The 20,807-nt window shown below is 43.1% G+C and overlaps 2 protein-coding genes across 2 annotated transcripts; one reads left to right on the forward strand and one right to left on the reverse strand.

Annotated features, from left to right (window-relative positions):
- Positions 1-8,079: 8,079 nt before the first annotated feature.
- On the reverse strand, positions 8,080-17,478 carry synm (synemin, intermediate filament protein; the record flags this gene model as incomplete). The annotated part of the gene is made up of 4 exons (XM_083654297.1): positions 8,080-10,697; positions 10,849-10,928; positions 13,900-14,024; positions 16,681-17,478. The coding sequence occupies 4 exons, from the start codon at positions 17,476-17,478 to the stop codon at positions 8,659-8,661; spliced, it is 3,042 nt and encodes a 1,013-aa protein (XP_083510423.1). The 3' UTR covers positions 8,080-8,658.
- Positions 17,479-18,763: 1,285 nt separating this feature from the next.
- pgpep1l (pyroglutamyl-peptidase I like) lies at positions 18,764-20,598 on the forward strand (the record flags this gene model as incomplete). Its single annotated transcript, XM_083654801.1, has 5 exons — positions 18,764-18,794; positions 18,894-18,946; positions 19,058-19,174; positions 19,381-19,607; positions 20,424-20,598. The coding sequence occupies 5 exons, from the start codon at positions 18,764-18,766 to the stop codon at positions 20,596-20,598; spliced, it is 603 nt and encodes a 200-aa protein (XP_083510927.1).
- Between the last annotated feature and the right edge of the window lie 209 nt (positions 20,599-20,807).

Raw genomic sequence — 20,807 nt, forward strand, 5'->3', positions numbered from 1 at the left:
TCAGTTCCTCTCATCAGAATGAGGAAGTAGCGAAAATCAACGAGCAAGAAAGTCCGCGGGAGGGGTTAGAAATCACGCATAGCTGAGCGCACTGCGCAGGCTGATATTCGGCTCATATTAAATGTTAACGTTAGGCCGTGTCTCCGACAGATACATTAACAAGGTAGCCTATTTCGGTCTTTATGTCTTGTAGTAGTTAGTAGTAGTTGTTGTTGTTGTTGTTGTTGATAGTTGCCATAACAACCACCCCTGTCGGAAAGACGTGCACACGCTGGGTAGGAAGCGTTGTTGTCCCGGAGGCGATATTTTTTTTTGGATGATGGCGAAGGCATAACCCGCCCCTCTCTGCCTCTGATTGGCCTAGCGTCAAACTTCCATCCAAACACATTCGCTTGGCTATCCTGCATTACATCTCTTTTCTACAGTCTGTGGTCAGACCGTCAGACTCAGTGGGTCAGACAGACAGACAGACAGACAGACAGACAGACAGACAGACAGACAGCAGTTACGCTTGCTAGCCTGCATGAAAGACGCCAGTGTGTTTATGTTTTTAATATAGTCATATCTGGTTTATAACGAGGCTGCCACTAATCAGAGGCAGAGAGGGCCAGGGGCGGGTTATGCCTTCGCCATCATCCGAAAAAAAATATCGCTTCCGGTAAGCTAGCTAGCTAGCTAATGTTAGCTGCTGGTTGGTTGGCTAACTAGCGAATGTTAGCCGTTAGCCTCGGGGGGAGGAAGTCCATATATGGTCCATCCGGTCATGGGGCGCAGGACATTACGGAGAGAGGGGGAGAAGAGGAGGAGGGGAGAGGGGAAGAGGAGAGCAGAGGAGAGAGGGGGAGAAGAAGAGGAGGGGAGAGCGGGAGGGGAGGAGCGGGGTGGGCGGGGGGAACCAGAGGAGAGGGGAGGAGAGGAGAGAGGGGGAGAAGAGGAGGAGGGGAGAGGGGGAGAGGAGAGGAGAGAGGGGGAGAGGAGGGGAGAGGGGGAGAGGAGAGGAGAGAGGGGAGAAGAAGAGGAGGGGAGAGCGGGAGGAGAGGAGCAGGGTGGGCGGGGGGAACCAGAGGAGAGGGGAGGAGAGGAGAGAGGGGGAGAAGAAGAGGAGGGGAGAGGGGGAGAGGAGAGGAGAGAGGGGGAGAAGAGGAGAGGAGAGAGGGGGAGAAGAAGAGGAGGGGAGAGGGGGAGGGGAGGAGAGGAGTGGGGTGGGGCTTGAGATGACCTCTGGCTCGCCTGGGAAGCAGGCGAGAGCAGCCGAGTGCAGTCAGCCAATTAGAGGCAGAGAGGGGCGGGTCATGCCTTCGCCATCATGGGGAAAAAAAAGATCGCATCCCAGAGCTAGCCTGAGAGGCTAATAAAAGCTACATGTTACAGAGTAAGCTGACTATCAGTACGTTATTGCACGCATAGGCCTATCTTTACATTTAAACGTTTACATAGCAAAAATAAAAAATAGAAATAGAAGTAGGCTATGTCAGTGTTTTTCCCTGAATAGCTGAGAAAGTGGACACTGTCAATAGTTCGCACTGTGAAGCTGATACAATTCAGGTGGCGGTAATGCAACATTTAAGGATGCCAACCGCCATAAAACACAGAAGAAGAAGCTGAGAAAAAGGAAGTGCTGTGGGGTTGCAGCTGGTGAACTGCAAAGGCTTCCATCAATGGACCATAGCCTCAATCAACATTGTGAGTGACTCTTAACTTTAACGACTCTTAACTTTAACTTTTATTTAGATGAAAATCTTTGAGATTATAGCTTTAAATCAGGATTCTGAGAATAAAGTCAGAATTCTCAGATTAAAGTCAGAATTCTGGGGGGAAAAAGAATCATACTATGTGACATCACTGATGATGTCACTGATGATATTATCGATAGTGTACCGGAATTTGAATGTCTCGGGTCCCTAGATTTTTGTGACGTCAAAGTAGGGTCACGAGCACACGCGACTACGCGTGCAGAGAGATTTATATTGTATGTACCATTGCAGAGATGTGTGGAGATGCAGAGATCGTCCCTGGCTCTGGAGGTCTACATTCGGCGACTTGAGCACTGAGGTGGCAGACAGCCTTCAGCTGATAGCAGGTGTGGAGATGACCCAGGGCAGGATCAGACAGGCCCACAGGTCCATGAGCAAGGCACTGTCAACATATAGACAACAAACAGGCCAGCACACGTAGTGGTGCTAATGTATGTTTGTAACACCCTATAGATGCACAGGCCTTGTTACACCCCTATTTTGGATGCATGCAGAAATGAGAAAATTTAAAATGAGGCATTCTATAGAACAGAAAGAAAACAAAGTAATGTAGCTATATTTGGACTGGTGGGCTTACTGATGAATGTGAAGATGTTTGGATGCATGCAGAAAACCAGAAAAGGAAGAATACTATAGAACAGAAAGTTGTAATAGGCTGAATGTTGTGTATATTTTGTTGAAATATATTGATGGATATGAAAATGTACTTTCTGTTTCACTGTAATATTACTGGTAAGTGAAAGTTAGTATAAGTCAGTGCACATACTTTTATGCATGGTGTGTGGGTTTCAGTGGCAATGTTTTCTTTCCAAACCGGCTGTTTGTGAAAGAACATGATTAGATGGCTAAACCTACAGTTTGTGTTTGTTAGTTACAATTATGCTGACAGGACACATAAATATGGCTAAAAAAGGTTAAAAGAAACAATTTTTTTTTTTTTTTTATGAGATATTCCTCTAAATATGGCTAAAAAAGGTATAAAAAAAAAGCTCAAACCTTTTGAACCCACCTCCCCTCCTGCCGTCCTCGACCCTACCAACTTTGAGACCAAAACGACGCCCTTGGTAGTGGTGCTAATGTATGTTTGTAACACCCTATAGATGCACAGGCCAGCACACGTAGTGGTGCTAATGTATGTTTGTAACACCCTATAGATGCACAGGCCAGCACACGTAGTGGTGCTAATGTATGTTTGTAACACCCTATAGATGCACAGGCCAGCACACGTAGTGGTGCTAATGTATGTTTGTAACACCCTATAGATGCACAGGCCAGCACACGTAGTGGTGCTAATGTATGTTTGTAACACCCTATAGATGCACAGGCCAGCACACGTAGTGGTGCTAATGTATGTTTGTAACACCCTATAGATGCACAGGCCAGCACACGTAGTGGTGCTAATGTATGTTTGTAACACCCTATAGATGCACAGGCCAGCACACATAGTGGTGCTAATGTCTGTTTGTAACACCCTATAGATGGACGTTTTATATGAAGATGCAGCCATTCCGTAATGGCACTGTAGCGTTCACCCACGCAGACATAATATTGACCTTTGTGTCTGCCAAGCGATTTGAGAGGGCCATAATAAAAGGCCAGGGGTCAGAGGGCGTGGCCACCTCAAAACAAGACACACCAGTGAGAGACCTGCTCAAATATATATACACAAAGAGCCCCTGTCATAGTGAGATGAGCTATTTCCAGCGTGGTCTCTACAGCTCGGAGTAGATGATGCTAATCTTGGAAGGTTGCAGTGTGCAGAGCCTGGTGTAAAATGTCACACAGAGTGACGCTGTGCTTTCTCAGTCTGGATGGAGCCTGACAGATGGGCACCTCAAGTTTGGAAGGAGAGCGGCACTTTGCTAACTGCTTGTCAATTAAAGGGAGACTGACCCCAATTAAACCAGCATGCCATTATATCCTTCTAAGCAAAAGTGACATTCCTGAATCATCCAGGGCATATGCATCAAATTAACATCAATAGCAGCCGTTTAGTTGGTTTAATCATCCTCTTCATCAACAGCTGTTACTGTGTTCAACACCATAAAACATCAATTGAGCCATTTAGCATTTAATATGATAAAGGATGTCATTTTATTCAAACTAAACCATGTTTCAAACTCCTTGGTGTCCTTCTAAGCTTGGTTCCTCTGGTCACCAAACATACTAAAATACATCAGTAAAGGGGGATTTCTCCCACACTAGTCATGACATGCCTGTAAACGAAGGAGCATGCCAGGTTGCTATGTTGTTTGTTATTGTATCTAAGAGGGGCTCCAACTACCACGGGGTGCATCAGAGAGCTCCTTCACTCTACACTTCGTCATGCTGCTATAACCTTTCTGAGTTATATCCTGACACAGAACAGATCTCTCTCAGTAACATTTCTGAGTGATGCTGCCACAGGAACACATGTCTGTCAGTAGTAACCTCTGTGTGATCCTGACACAGAACACATCTCTGTCAGCTCAGGCCATGATCATGACAACCCAGAGAAGTATGTTTTGTTTTCGTATGGACGTTCCAAAGGAAGCCTGCCTCGCACATACATGATACCACGGTCAAAGTGAAGAAAGAACAATGGCGCACACACACACACTTGACATTTTCCCCTTCCTCTGTCGTGCTGCTGGCTGGGGGGAAAAACCTTCCATTACATCAACCTTAGCAACAGTGAAAACATCCATCAGGCCAGATGGATCTGGTCCAATACTTTCCTTGTTCAAGAGCTTGCTCCTTCTCTTCCTGACCTGACTAAACTAAAGTTCTGTTGACACCCTGTAATTTATGGTGATTGTGGAAATAGTGGGCAGTCTTTTATTGTGGCTGTTACATCACTTTTGTGTGTGTATGTGTGTGGGATACAGTACATGTATGTGTAGTGTGTGTGCGTGTGTGTGTGTGTGTGTGTGTGTGTGTGTGTGTGTGTGTGTGTGTATGTGTGTGGGATACAGTACATGTATGTGTAGTGTGTGTGTGCGTGTGTGTGTGTGTGTGTGCGTGTGTGTGTGTGTGTGTGTGTGTGTGTGTGTGTGATACAGTACATGTATGTGTAGTGTGTGTGTGTGTGTGTGTGTGTGTGTGTGTGTGTGTGTAGTAGTGTGTGTTGTTTTACTGAGTTATGTTAAATTTAGCCAGCATATTCTAACAGCATGGCGATAAGCAGTCACGGCTCCTCTCCTTTGATTAGAGCAAACTAATTGTAGAATGGAAAGTCCTGCAGGAGGCTTCTCTATTTCGTCGGGTAAACCAGCTCGGATTCCTGGGTTGTTACTTTTCTGTCCTAGAAATACATCCAAGATGATCCCAGATGGTCAAGTCTACTCTGGCCAGCAGAGCTGTTATCTAAACCCTCTGATTGGTACAGTGTATTTTGGGACGTTAATTGCTCCATTCACACGTTACTAGGAAGTATTCATATCACCTCTCTCATCTTCCAGTCACCACTATGCTGCTTCTTTTAGTGCCTGGAGATCCAGAGTTTCATGTACGCTCCTCGGCACAAGAAAGACGAGAGCTACGCAGAAAACATGAGGACATGCTGGCCCGCTAAAATCTTAAGATGTGCAGACCACTGGGTTGTATCTGCCACAAATTAAACTATACCTTAAACATTTGACCTGCATGTTATGCTTTCCTGTTTTGCTTGAGGCGTGAGGCCCACTGTTGCTGATCATTCATTTTAATTTACAAGTCAGTAGTGCAGTGTAGTTATTTACACGAACAGTTGAGAAAAGAACAGACAAATGTGTGTAATCCTAGGAATCTGACATCATCATGTATGTTTTCCAGGGCACCAGAGGTGGCTGTAGCATGTATGTTTTCCAGGGCACCAGAGGTGGCTGAGAGGCAGTCGAGGCAAGGCCGTGGAAAAACCAGGGCCTTCTTTCTCTGCACTTGTACCATCCTGAGGAAAAGAGGGCAACGCCAACATCTCTGACTCTTCAAATGATTTCCCTCTGAACGTTGCTACAAGAAGGTAGATGAGTTGGAATCAAACCAAGGACAACCATTTAATTTCCTCTGTTCTTGTCTAAATGTGTGTCTGTCTGTCGGCACGATTAGACAGGCAGGTGCCACTGCTCAGGATGGACTTCATTGCTCCCCTCCATGTTCACGGGCAACACAATTGATTTTGTGTTATTTTGTACATTCTGTGAAATAATGAGTTTGAAGAAAAAGTCACACTCAGAAGGCATATTTTACTCACAGTAGTTTTTAATTGTTTTTAAGGGATGAACCAATGTCCAAATAAGTGCTGGGCTGGCACCTACAACCAATCAACCAAAACCAAAATGACAATTTCTTCAATATAAACGATTATCTCAATAAAACCAATGATGATGGGGTGCCCACAATGGAAACACTTGTTAAACATTGAGTATATAATTATGTATTTTCTGATGTACACTACTAGTTTATGCTATGAAATGGCACAGTGTCCAAATTATTACATAATAAATAATCTAACAAAGGATTGCCTTATTAAACCACAATTTAAGTATACTGATGTAACAACAGTATTCCAGAATATTTTTTTTTCACAAAATACTGCCGTTTGTGCAACAGTAAATTATTTAAATGCACTGTATCAGGGCGTGTAAATGCAGTACATTACGGTAGTTTTAATAAGGGTCCTTTTTTAGATTTCTAAAGTGATAAACGTGTTAAGAGGCAATTTGAAAGCATGAAACTCACACTCAACACTGCATTTCTACACTTCTTCAATATGACAGTGCCAATAAGGCAATATTTGAAGAGTGTGCTCAGCTGTTAGCAAGTGAGCGTTATACAGCAGCGTAGGGGAAACATAAAAGAAGAGTAAGAGACTGAAACCATATCGGATCACTTCTGCTACTACAACTAGTACACAACACACCCTTGTGAGTAAGCTGATGATCCAAAAATAGCCACGGGTCAGGAACACGCTATCATCTCAGAGCAAAGGTGAATCCTACAAGCCAACACTCTGGTCAACAAATGTGCACAAGCAACACACGTTCAGACAAAATATACTGTGATTCATAAAGAAAGATTACAAAACGTGATTATATTTCATTAACTGCATCCGTCTTAATGCATCCGTTTCAATCTACTTTTCCTTTTCGGTCTTTCATCCTACCACTGGCTCTTCAAATTGACAGCACTTTCTTTGGAATTCAAAATACATACAAAGTTATATATATATATATATATATATATATATATATATATATATATATATATATATATATATATATGGTGATAAGAATGGTATGGTACAAGACACCATGTTTTTATTGACATGTTTTGCAAGTTTTTCATTTTGATTACCGGTACTTTGATCAGGTAACTCATACTCATCTTTCAGTTTAAAGGTTAAGGGATTTCTGTCTAGGAAACTTACGTATGAGCCTACTTTTTCTTGTCCACAGCTGAGCTTTACCAGAGACCTTTGATGGATAGACACCCCACTGCAGGCTCCTCCATTAATAAGAAATGGTACTCTTCCGGTCTCCTAAATGGGTGTGGTCATCAGCTTGTGATTGGTGGTCTGTCAATGGTATGAAACTTCATTGGCTGACCAGTCTCCTAAATGGGCGTGGCAGTGGCGAAACCTCTGTGGCACAGATACAGGAAGTGACTAGAAGTTGGGGTGTCTCTATATTAAATGTCTCTGGTTTTGCTATGTTCTGTACATGTCAAATACTACTTAACATAAACCACCATGTTCCACAATATATAATTTATAGGGGTGTCACAATATATCGTCCCACGAAATTTCGCGATAGTAAAACGTCACGATATGTATCGTTGAGAGGAAATCTCATATCGTGATTTTTTTTTTTTTTTTTTTTTTTTTCCAAAAATAGACAAAGAAACGTCTTTGTTTGTTGAAGTTCAATGTGTGGAAAGTAGTTCAGTTGAACAAGTCTCTGAAGAGACACATGAGAAGTTATACAGGAGAGAAACCATTCAATTGAGTTTCTGGCAAAACTGTTTACTTGACAGGAAAAACTGAAGATGCATAAAAAATAGACTAAGAAAAGTCTTGTTGTTTGAGTTTGAAGAAAAACTGAAGATGCATAATGAGAATTTATACTGCTGAGAAACCTTTTAGTTCAAAGTAAATCTAAGTGACGGTGTAACTCATTCTATTTCAAGATAAGCCTTATCTCCAATCTCATGTTTTTTCTAGTTGTTATTGTAATAACAATTTCCCACAACAGCATGTTTTGTATTTGTGCATTTCAAATAAAATACTACTTTTCCAGTCATATATTGTCATTATTCAAGTTTAAAAAAATATTGTTAAAATCGTATCGTATCGTATCGTTATCGTGAACCCAGTATCGTGATACGTATCGTATCGTGAACTGAGTGTATCGTGACACCCCTAATAATTTACTAACATAATTGCATAAGTAGTGACTCAATCAAAAAGAAAGATAAGATTACAGCTGTGTAGCACAGGTTAGTACAAAAATAGAGAAATCTAGAGAATATTGAAGAAATCTGTAAGAACAAATGAAAGCTATAAAATCAGCCAACCAATGCCAACAAAATATTCCATCAACAATGCTGCCATAAAAAGTTGCTACAATATATAGATATTAGTCCTAACTGAAGCTAGCCTATAAAAAATGAACACATCGTCAGGCTCATCATTAAGTCTTTTGTTTGGCTGTGTAGTAATGCTGCAATTAATACCATAAAATATACATTAATCGAGCAGTTTAACAACTCCGTTTATTATTATTATTTAATGTTGTAATGTACTACAAGAAAGAATTACAGCCTTATTACATAGTCTGAGACAAATATGACTGCCATATGTGTGGATTGCTGCATGAGAAAGCCCTGTGGATGTGTGATTCAACAAGTGTTTAAATTGGCTATTGAGTATTTTTGACTGGATTCTTCACTAGTCATCTGAAGTGCTTTCAAGGTAAACTGTTGTGACTCTTTTCTCATGAGAGACCTTCTGCAGCACCGGCTCTGAGCTGGCCTGAGCTTGGCTGTTGTTTACGTCCATCTGGAAGGTGAAGGACTTTTCTGATGGCCCCAGCTGGGTGTGCCACTCACTGATGCCAGTCACAGACTCTCCTTCGGTGGCGAAACCTTCTAGCTCTTCAGCGTGCGTATCATCCTGATCTGTGGAGACTCTCATGCTGTACCCTCCCCCTGCTCCGCCCCGGAGGGCCTTCTCGAGCTCTGGATTAGAAGAGCGAAGAGCTGCCATGATCTGCTCCTCAGACAGATCATCTCCTTCTGCCTCCAGCAGCCCAGAATCCTCCAGAGTTTGACTGACATTCAGCTCTGCAACAATGGTGGTGGTTCCATTGTCAGTAGACTGCTGCACTTTTTTTACATTGAACGCCAAATTCTGTGGACTGTCGCTACGGACGTTTGTGAAGAACGCCAATTCGTCCTTCAGGTGACCTGACACTGAGCCTTGTATCTTCTCTAGTGCTCCCTTTAGCTGCTCTTTGGGGTCCAAAGAGTCCTCTCTCAGGAACTCAAGCATTGACTCCTGCACTGTTGGGGAGACATGGATCTCCTCTTCAATTATGCACTCTGGGAAACTCTCTTTGACAAATGAGTGATCACTTGACATGAACTTATATTCGTCACTTTCCTCAGCAGCCATTCTGTTCATTGGAAGTTCTTCATCTTGGTAATACCTCTCATCTGATAGGTCATCCAGAACTCCATAATGGCCATATGAGGTTATGCCACCACCCTCCTCATGTTCAGACAGATCATCTGGTGTGGAGACAAAATACACATCAGGCTCTTGACCATGGGAGAAGTATGGAGATTCACTCTCTCTGGAGACCTCTTGAACTTGCACAGATCCACCCTTGCCATAGCCTTTGTCGGTTTTCAAGGTATCGTCATCACTCTTCTGAACTTCAGAGTCACAAGGGACATTCTCAAGCTCCTCGATTTGGAAATATGTTGAAGAGGGCTGGAAAAAAGTAGACGTGGTCTGCTCAAACTCATACTCCTCATCGCTGTGACCCTCCACAGGCTCCTCAATGATCTCCACACTGACTGACTTATTTTCCAGATCCTCTCCTCCTTGCAGGCTACTTAGCAGATTCTGGATCATACTTCCCGTCGCTGTGTCCTTGATGTCCTCCAGTGTCACCGTCTTCACCCCTCTGCCGAGGAGGGCTTCCAGGGCAGTGTCCTCAGAGAAATCCAGCTCCTCCTCCACCTTGGACTCCAACACAATCTGTGTCTTGGTCGTGCCGTCCTCCTGCTCCGTTTTCTCCACATGGTATGTGATCTTTGAGTCTCCAGAGGAGCTCACTTTAGCATCCAAACCTGCCGGTTTGATCACTTTCTCGATAATCTCCTCCACAGACACAGTGTCTAATATCTTTTTCTCTCTTGGCCCTATCTTAGCCTCACTCTGATATCCATTTCCTTTCTTCTCTTTTTCCTCACTCACTTTCCTTTTGCTGTCCACCTCTGTGTTATTGCCCAGGCTCATCATGGGTGGTGACACCACTCTCACTGACTTGGAGTGAACTGTGGGGGAGATGATGATGGGGCTGAATTGGTTCTCTGGCTGTGATGCCGCGATGATTTTCACACTTTTTTCTTCTGTCGCCTTTTTCTGCACCTTTTCTGCATCCCGACTACGTTGGCTTTCATTCTGGGCCACTGGTTTGTCTTTGGTGGTGGTGGTGGTGGTGGTGGTGGTGGTGGCAGAGGCAGAAGCTTCAGCCCGAGCTTTTGTGAATGAGATCATATCCCTCCTGGACGCAGGACTCTGATTCTGAGCCCAGCCGGATACTGAAATAGGAATGACCCTAGAGGGACTAAGTGACCCAGAGGGAGGCCCAGGGGATCTTCTCAGGTTCGACGTCTGCTCTGTGTACCTGACATCCACACGCTGTCTGGTCGAGGTGGCCGCTCTCGGAGCGTAGGGTCGGGAAGGCATCTTGATATCTGAGGCAGAGAATGAATCAACAAACATTTTCTATTAAGTCAAAGCTCTTGATTACTTACTATTGACTGCTTAGTAAAAGAAATCCACTCAAAAACTACTCTTGTGTGATCAACATATAACAACAACAATTAAGTAAATACTTTTCAATACCTATTATTCTTTCTCTTTGATGTTGATTTGTCCTCCTGTGTGCGTCTCGCAGATCTACTCTCTCACCTTCCAGGAGGGCCCTGAACCAGCAAAAAACAAATAAGAAAAAAGAAGACATTCAAGTCAAGGGCAAACCCTTCATGGTAAATCATTAGGTAATCTTCTTCCTATTTCAAAGTCATTCACGTTTTCCCACTTGCGTGTAAAAAATGATGAATAGATACCTGACGAGGCGATGCACATCGTTCAGCTCTGCCATCTCAAACCTCAAACATAAACACCACAGCCTTACAGGACAATATCAATCCAGGGACCTGCTGGCCATATATGGCAGTAGTCAGCAAAAACACGAGAACAAACCACTGTCATCATCTCACAATGAGCTGAGAAGAGTTTGGTAAAAACAGCTCACCTTTCTTTGGCCATGGTTCAACCAAAGCAAACAACAAGACAGCGAGTAGAAGTCCTTCAGAAAAGGAATAGGCTCTCCGGAGGAGCTTCCCGAAAGACTGACCTAAAAATAACAGCTACAATGCGCCGCTGTCTGCACTTTGCTATGAATCCCAAAGCAAAAGCAGGGTCCTGACATACTGCAGCTAGGTCCTAAAACACAAGGCACCGCTACGCCTCTGAGGAAACATTCTGCCTATTCCAAAAATCCCAAACAAACCACATGTGCCAAGCTGGAGATTTGGCCTTATAGAGACACACTGAAGCAAAAACATCTTGCAAATTGATTGGATACTAACATAGAAAATCCCACAACAAATCTGTTTAAGGCTGTATAGATGACATGGGATATGAGATCATGTGATGACTACTGAGTAAAGTTATGAGTTATGACATTTTGTGGATGTCTTTGATGAAAGCCAGTAAATACAACCTTAATAATACTTCAGGCTACTTAAGGCTGCTTTTTATGTATTTTCTTTATTCTTCTGAAATCCCCCCCCCCCCATTTTCTCCTCAATTGTACTTGGCCAATTCCCCCTGCTGACCCGGTTGCTTAACCTGACTCTGCCAGATGGGGCGGTATTTACTAGGGATGGGCATCGAATTTCGAATTTTCGAATAATCGTTGTTATTATCAAGGTCGACTTTTATTATTGAAAGTCGAAATTCGATTTTTTTTTTTTTGTGTGAGTGAAATGTTGCATTGTCTCCCCTGATTCTAAGTATAGTCGAATCGCTTGGTTTGAGCAAGTAAAACAATTTTTATAAGCATTTTAAGCAAGGTTTATGGAAAAATGAATGGCGGATGAAATCCCATGAAGAGAGAGAGGGGTGACTTTGGCACCCCTTTGGCACTCAGACCTGAGCTTACTAAATATTTAATGAACCACTCATGATTGTCAAAACTGTTTTTTATTTTCGAAAATGGCAATGTCATGTAACATGTTCTTTACTTCAGTGGTGCAATGCTTGTTTGAGCTAAAAATCCACAGCAGAAGCTTTTTCTATTAATTAATAAAGCCTTAGACTTAGAATCAGGGGAGACAATGCAACATTTCACTCACCAAATTTTTTTTTTTTTTTTTTTTTTTTTTTTTTTTTTTTACATTTTTTTTTTTTTTTTTTTCGAATTTCGATTAAAAGTCGACTTTGGCCAGCGAATTTCGAATAGTGTTTTTGCTAGAAATGCCCATCCCTAGTATTTACCGGTTGCTATCCCCTCTGCCGATCTTCTTCCTCCGATACATGTGCAGTTGCCAGCCGCTTTTCACCTGACAGCGGGGAATTTCACCGGCAGGACATGATAGCACGTGGGAGGATCACACTATTCCCAGACACTAGTGCAGCGATCAGGACACATACCCTCATTCCGGCTTCCCACCCGCAGACACAGCCAATCGTGCCTGTATGGACGCCCAACCAAGCCGGAGGTTACATGGGGGCGCGAACCTGGGACCCTCATGTTGGTAGGCAGCCAATCTACCGCTACACTATCCGGACGGCCCTACTTAAGGTTGCTTGATATAAATAGCTATGTAAATGGAGCCAAAGAGTGAGTGCCTTTGTAAAAATAGCAGTCTGTTGTTATGATCATAGAGTGGCTACTGTTTGACAGTAGCATGAAGACTGAACACCTTGTGCAGGATATGAAATGCAATTACGTACTTGATGTCTTGCTTCCTATAGATTCACAATGGATAGTAGGAAATATTTACGTCAACGGTCGTCAAAGAGTATAGAAGCCTCGAGATAAAACTGCCACCATTTTGGACTGAAAATGCTGCCTTGCACCAATGGGACAACAGGACAAAACCATGACAGAGAGACACACAACGATGAGGAAGAACACAGGCAATTTTCGATAGAGGTGCTTTTGTGTGGCACTTTGTAGGTGGGACGTTTTGCTCATTACGGTAGCCTCCTTTAGTCCAAAATGGTGGAGGCATACAGTAGCTCTGCTGCTGTGCACTGATGCTGCAATGGAACGACCTATAGACCCTTCTCACGGGGGCCATTTTGTGTCGAAAAGGCAGGGTAAACACAGGTGCAAGCAAAACACTAATGAGGGTTTCCAACTTCCATGATTGGAATTTGGAAACCCTCATTAGTGTTAGTGTTTTGCTGCTATAACCTTGACCCACCCACACACCCCCCCCCCCCCCCCAGCAACTTGCCCCTTCACTCTCCACGCCCCTCCCACCACCCACATCGCCATAGCCACTCCCCCTATCCACCCCTTGAATCCTGAATGTCTACGACCTTCCTATCCTTAGCTATGCCCCATTTCCCCTAACACCCTTGACCCGGATCAGATCGGATCAGCGCCAAAATTGAATTGGTTCTTCCCTGGCCCATTCTACACGTCACCCACCCTTCCACCAAGTTTCATGACTGACAAACGGCACCGGGACCATAACCTCCTTGGCGGAGGTAATCAGGTATTTTCACCATCAGAGTGAACGGTGACCAAGTTGATCACTTATATTTCATCTTTCATTTTTTGAGTACGTTTGAGAAGCTACCTGTTGAATAGCACTAAAGTGCTATCAAACGAAGTTCTATTCAGACTGGACAAATGATGAAAAGCCGTGGACTCACCTGTAGGCAGCCACCTCCATGCCCAGATCCATCTTGACCTGAAGGAGCTGCTGATGGTCCTGTAGCTTGTCTGCAATGCTGTCAGCCAAAATATTCCGCTCATGCTCCAACTGCTCAATAATCATCTGGTGGGAAAAAGAAAGAAAATAAAACTGACATTAACTCTGGTCTTGTACATATTGTCATATTTTGACAGTAATGTCCATTGGGATGTGATTTTTTGTTTATCTCACAATTTAACTGAAAGTAACATTACTGTCTCATTCATCTCCGTTTTACATGCTCTATGAAAACATTATATTTGACTAAAGCACTGAAAGTTGTGAACTTGGCATAGGCTTGTATTGTCTATTGGTTTTCAAAGTGGGGGCCACCAGGGGGCACTAGGGGGGCCTCAGGAAATTAATGGAAATGCTTAAAAAAAATAGCATCTTTATGGAGAAGGGAATGATTCAGTTATATTTGTTAATACTACAGTATAATAAATCAAGAATATTATATATTTTTTTACATTTTTTATAATTATATTTAGTGTGGTATTAACAAATATAATTGAATATTTTCCTTCCACATAAAAATCATACTTGCCAAGTCAATCTGTCTAATTGCCTGCCAGTCAAAACGTCATCACATTCATTGTCATTTCCCCCTGGTGTGGGTAATAATCTGGAACATTGTTTATAACAGAAAACAGAAATATTGAATATGAAGAAATTAGAACAGATTTGAGATACTGTACAAAGGTAATTATTAGGTTAGTACATTAATAAAAGTAAGTAAAAATATTCTGAGGCTATATGGATGTGATTTGTGACATTTTCAATAGTATTGGGAATGGGATTTTAAAGACATCTTGCAATAGAGGGGCCGTGGCCAAAGGCGAATGCTATTTGGAGAAGTTTGGGAACCCCTGGTCTATATCAGTGCTTCTCAAAGTGGGGTCCTTGAGGGAGTCCCCAGCAAAGAGGGAAATACATTATTTTCACTACAATTCCATCCATAAGTAACACAATGACAGAATGTATGACTATTTTGCATACACGTTATCCTTTTTATATCTAATAAAAAGGGAGCAAGTGGGCAATATCTGTTTGTCTTTTTCAATTTTTGTCCCACTGGTGATGTCACAATGTCTATGACATCATCAGTGATGTCATCAGTGACATCATTATTGACCAAAATCATCTTATGACATCACTGATGATGTCATAGGCACTGATAATGTCATAGGCATTGTGACATAATCATGATGTCATAGGCAATGTGACATCATCATTGATGTCATAGGCATTGTGACATCATCAGTGACAGTGATGTCATCCGTGATGCGAAGTTGTGCAAATTGCGCACTGCGCATGCCAATAGAGCAGGCGATTGTGCACTGTGCATGCCAATAGAGCAGGCAAGGCCATGCAGCAGTTGAGCTGCGGGCGAGGCCACGTACTGGCCGAGCTGCGTGCGGCGAGCCCGCGCAGTGGAGAAAACTATCACAAGGGGGGCCCGTAATCTAATTTGTGTCAGTTTAGGGGTCCTTGATGTGGAAAAGTTTGATAACTCAACCACTGGTCTATATTGCTTGTGTTGGTTAGGGATAGGGTTACTTAGCACCATTTGCAGAATAGATAGATCTGGAATTGGGCCAGCACTTCCTGTGTACTGTAAATCAAGTCTGATCTCATTAACAGATTGCATTTATCATGTGGAGCAGTTAAGCCAGTGTTTGTCCCAATCATTCTTGTCTGAAGCTTGTCCCCTAAATGACAGTTGGCATCCCACAACAGATGCCGTGTTCAATTACAGATTGTAACATGGGGTTAAACTGTGAGAAAAATCTACCCCCCCCCCTTCAATATGAAAGGGATGCCTATATGAGCACAGTAGCCCCCCCCCTGCCTATATGAGCACAGTAGCCCCCCCCCCTCTTCAATATAAAAGGGATGCCTATATGAGCACAGTAGCCAGTCGCAGCTGACTGACCTGCTTGGGGCACCATCTTTAGGAGGGTAATAAGGATTTGTCAGTCTGACAGCTAATTGGTTTAAGTGGCTGGTATAAAGAGCCATGGAGTGCTGGGGAGGTAAAATGCCATTTAGCAAAGCTATTCAATCTCTCTATAGCTACTGGGGTCAAATGGGGTCAAATGCAAGCTCTGTGTTTGATGGTTATGAGAACACAAACTTGCCAACCACCACCTTATGTTGGTAATTCCAATACATTTAGAAGTGATACGTTTTATTATTGATTTCAGAGCCAACATCTACAGTATGTTGTAATAGCTCTTGAACACTAAAGCCAGAGTGGTTACAGAGGAGATTTCTTATAGACATGATATTTGCACTTGTGGCCATTTTTTTTACTGACTTTAGGCTATACAACACAGGATGCCATATTTTGCATCGCATGAGCTTATGTTGTTATTGGTTAATAGGAGTGAATGGATTCAGATGTTATATTCTTGAATTAAAACAATTATTTCAGCTTTATCTCCCCTAAGAAGCAGACTGATCAGATGTCAAATAATGTGGCTGCCTGGTGTGTAGCACTGTGCTTATCCCACTTCCAGTGGGTGTGGCACTGTGGCAGGGCGCAGAGGGAGCAGCAGCTGGGCTTTAGTGGGACAAAGGGGAGATGGTTCTGGAGATTTTCCAATTTTGTATATTTAGGCTTTGAATTCTGACTTCACTTCACTCCCTCTAAAAAACAACAATAATAACAATAAAATAGTAGTGGCCTAAACCATTACTGTCTCTCTCACCACGGTCATAACGTGTTCATCCGTACCTGAAACTCATTGAATTCCCCCCGAAAGGTGTCCTGCATGCGTACGAGTTCTTCTTCCAGATGTATTTGGATCTTTCCTTGTTGTTGCGCCTCGGCGCGTAATTTGTCGAACTCCGCGGCGTAAAGCATCTTCTCCCTGCGCAGGTCTTCCAGTCTCGCCTGGTCCGCTTTGATCGACTGTTCCATCTCTTCCACCTTTTGCTGATACATCTCGAAGGTCTCCATCCACCCCTCGGACAGACCTCGGGCATACTCTTGCACTTCTTCCACGGAAGCCGTTTGAGGGCCACGGTAAGTTTGCGTGATGATGGGTACCACCCGGGAGTCGACCTGACGGCGCAGATGCGCAATTTCTTGGTTGTGCGCGTCCTCTAAGCGTTTATACTCGTTCTCTAGTTGGAATAAACGCTGCTCCAGTGCGCTGTTGGAGTTGTGAGCGTGGTGGAGCTCCTTCTCGCAGCCTTTCAGCTCGCCGCCGATGTCTTTGCACACCGCAGTCTCCTGGCTGCACAGAGACTGGAGCATCTGCAACTCTCGCCATTGCTTCTCTCTCTCCATCTCGGCCTGGGACTTTTCGAACGACAGCTGTCCCACCATTCTCCTCAGATCCCGCACCTCGGCCTTGTATTGGTGCTCACATTCGGCCTTCTTTGTTTGCCTGAGTTGATTGATTTCACTAATTAGACAGGCGTTTTCCTGCTCCAGCTGCTTGGTTCTTGATAGGTACTGGGAAAGTCTGCTGTTGAGCTCCTGCAGTTGATGTTTTTCGCTCTCAAAAGTTCTCCTAAACTGCAACATTTTGTCACGAAAAGTAATAACAAATAGTTTTTTTTAAATTGGTTCCTTTGCCGTGTGGATTCAGAGGACCGGTTCGCCTGGTGTCATTTGCGGGTGCGTGGTCTGCATGCAGAACTGCCTGTGTGATGCGAATTGTGATCAGTGCCCTTTGACAAGTGCAGGAGGAGGTGGGCGGGTCCATCTGATCCGTTTCCCTGGCAGATCAGATGTGATGATGCTTTAATGTGCCGTCAGAAATATAAAGGACCTGTAGAGTTTACACTCTGCCCCTTTTCCCCCAGTCTGTGGTTTACCACACGAATGGCGCAAATAAAAATAAATAAATAGGCTACATAAATACATAAATAAATAAAATACAGAAAATTAAATAGTTTGTTTGTATAACTAAATAAAATATAAATATGCTTGGTGACATTTTTTTTGTTCATCTTGCTTATGTGCAGGGTAAAAAGCGAATGGATTTTGAGTGGATAATGTTATCTACTGAACGCTAATTACGCCACAAGATGGCGCTATCTTGTAGATCTATTTGTTCAGCCCATGAAAGTAGCCTACAAAAGGGGTCCAGAGAAGTTATTTGACGTCAGATTGCTGTTGAGTCTGCTAGTGCATTTGCAGCAGGATCTAGGCCTAAAAATTTATCAAAAAAAGCAAAGTTGTGATTTATTGTTTGTTTATAGTACACATTTGTTGCAAACAAAATATCCTTTCTGAACTATCATTATACCTAAAAATAACAACACCGACCAAGAATACTAAACTGAAGCTAAAACTAAATACAAATCAAATGTTTAAAATAACAAATAAATAATAATAACAATAAATACACTATAAAACAAAAATGACCAAATTAATACTGAAAACTACAACTAAATTCAAATGGAAATAACTGAAAACTACATGCGTATTATGGAATTGATTGGCATTCCACGTAGACAGTTATTTTCAATGTTTGTTTTTTGCTGCTCTTCGATTGTGCCTGTTTGTTTCAGACAAAAAGCAATACAGTCAATGTTGTCTTTCATGACTTCTGATTTTGAAAATCTAGGAATTTACGAGGAGCACATGAAGGCAGCAGAGGCTTCATCATTTCCAAGGGAACGGCTCCCCCAAGTGGACAAACAGAGAGCTGCGGGTATGTGGTTTGTCTTCATAAGATTGAGCTTGATGCACAAATAGAAGTGAACATATTCTTCACTTGTTTTAGTGTCTTGCTGTTGAATACAAAATGTAATGTTTTATATAATATCTTTCCTTTGCGCCTATAGACTCTGGAAACTTGACCATGGATGGATGCGAAATTGTGGTTGTTACAGGTAAATGAAAAGGAAAATATAGATTCACAATTCTAACTCGTAAACCTGGAGTTTATGATTTGGAGTTGTAGGAAAATTGAAGTCTTTTAATCTTTTGAGGGTTTGGACCTTTCAGACAGTTCTTGGTGAACCCCAGCTGGAAAGCAGCCCAGGTAAACTTTGAAATATTTGACAGGCCCTTGCCTGGTAGTGATAAGTCTTTACATGATATCAACAATATAGCACATGATATTGACTTAAAATGCCTACACGTGTTATTGAAGGGCTTGAAGGTGGTTGGACTGGGAGAGGGGATAGGTGTTTACATCAAGGAGTTGCCAGTGAGTTATGTCAAAACACAACAGATCATCGCTGAACTTTGGCAAACTCTCAACCCAAAGGTATGGTCTTCTTAATGTGTCTGGACACTTGTTAAAGCCTATGTCAATCCACTAGCCATTATGCTATGACAAGTTGAATATCTCACTCTACCTGTGTGTGTGTGTGTGTGTGTGTGTGTGTGTGTGTGTGTGTGTGTGTGTGTGTGTGTGTGTGTGTGTGTGTGTGTGTGTGTGTGTGTGTGTGTGTGTGTGTGTGTGTGTCCAAGTTTGCTGTGCATCTGGGGATAGCCAGAGGTTCCAGAGTCGTCATGTTGGAGCAAACAGGGAGGAACAGTGGCTACTCGGACAGAGACGTGTGCGGCTTCTGTCCCGACAGTGGCTGCTGCGTGCCAGGAGGAGCAGAGAAGCTGGACTCAGTTATAGATATGAAGTCTCTCTCCAAGCTGTTGAAACGAGCAGGGATGGATGTGATCTATTGCAGGGACGCCGGCAGGTAGGCTCTGTGGCTGTGCTTCCTTTCTAAAGCTCGGGGTGCTGTAAAAAAAACACATTGCTCTATAACAGAGCTTTTCAAAGTGGGAGGCTCCGCGAAGGACGTGAAAAAGATTTGACATTGGTTAACAAAAGGAGATCACATAGAATAACCCAAACCTGTGTGATTTGGTTAAAGAGATCAGTCAGAGGATACAATAGTTTGGGGGAATTTTACTGTTTTCCGCACATTCCCAGAGTCAGTGTCTTGTACAGGTGGTGTTCTTCCAACAAATAAATGCCTTCAGACAGACCTTTCTTTATGTACTTGGTGTCTGAATGATGTCAACAGCAATATCAGGCTATTTTGTTGAGTGCCTATGGGATCAAATAACATAATCATGATCCCATAGGCATCCAGGAATTGAGCAAAACTAATGAAGTGAACTAAGGAGGTGGTTCCAAACCTTGTGTGAGAGGAGGCCCATAGTCTCAGACTTTGAAAACACCTGCTCTATAAGTTCTGACAATGACCGATATATTTGAGATCAGGACTCTGACTACGCACCAATACAGAACAATTTCTTTACAGTATCATTTTAGAGAATTTCAAAGTTAAAGTCTCACATTTGTATGTTAAAATGACTCAGGGAGCTGTGAAAACACATGCTCCACCATTTCTGACAATGACTAGTTATTTGTGTTCAGGAACCCTGACATAATACACTAACCCAAAAGTCAAATGCACGCACGTCAGTAAACATGATCAGTCCGATCATCTGTCGTGCGTAGTCTGCACTCGGATGCGATAAGCTAATGCTTTCCCTCTCCTCCTCAGGTACCTCTGTGACTTTGCGTATTACTGCTCGCTGCATCACAGTCAGGGCAGAGCAGCACTCATCCATATACCTGCGTCCGGCAGCCTGGCCTCAGCCGACAGACTGGTCCCTCTGTTGCAGAGCGTCGTCCAGGCCATGCTCAGACAGCTGGATGGTCGTCCACTAACAGCCTGAGGTGCCGTCACAGTGGGCTTCCTGGGGACACCGATCACGGTGACCTCAGGCTTGGTGGAGCAGTGGTTCTCAGATGTTTTGGCTCGTTGTGACCCCCTCAAAATGACTGCTTACCACCCACATGCATTTATGCATCCTCCATAACGTGCAACTATGCAGAGTGGGGAACAGTTCAACCAACAACAAAAAAAGCTTTTCCCAGCTTTCAG

The sequence above is a fragment of the Poromitra crassiceps genome (assembly GCF_964638095.1).
Source record: "Poromitra crassiceps genome assembly, chromosome: 18".
NCBI classification, from domain to species: Eukaryota; Metazoa; Chordata; class Actinopteri; order Beryciformes; family Melamphaidae; genus Poromitra; species Poromitra crassiceps.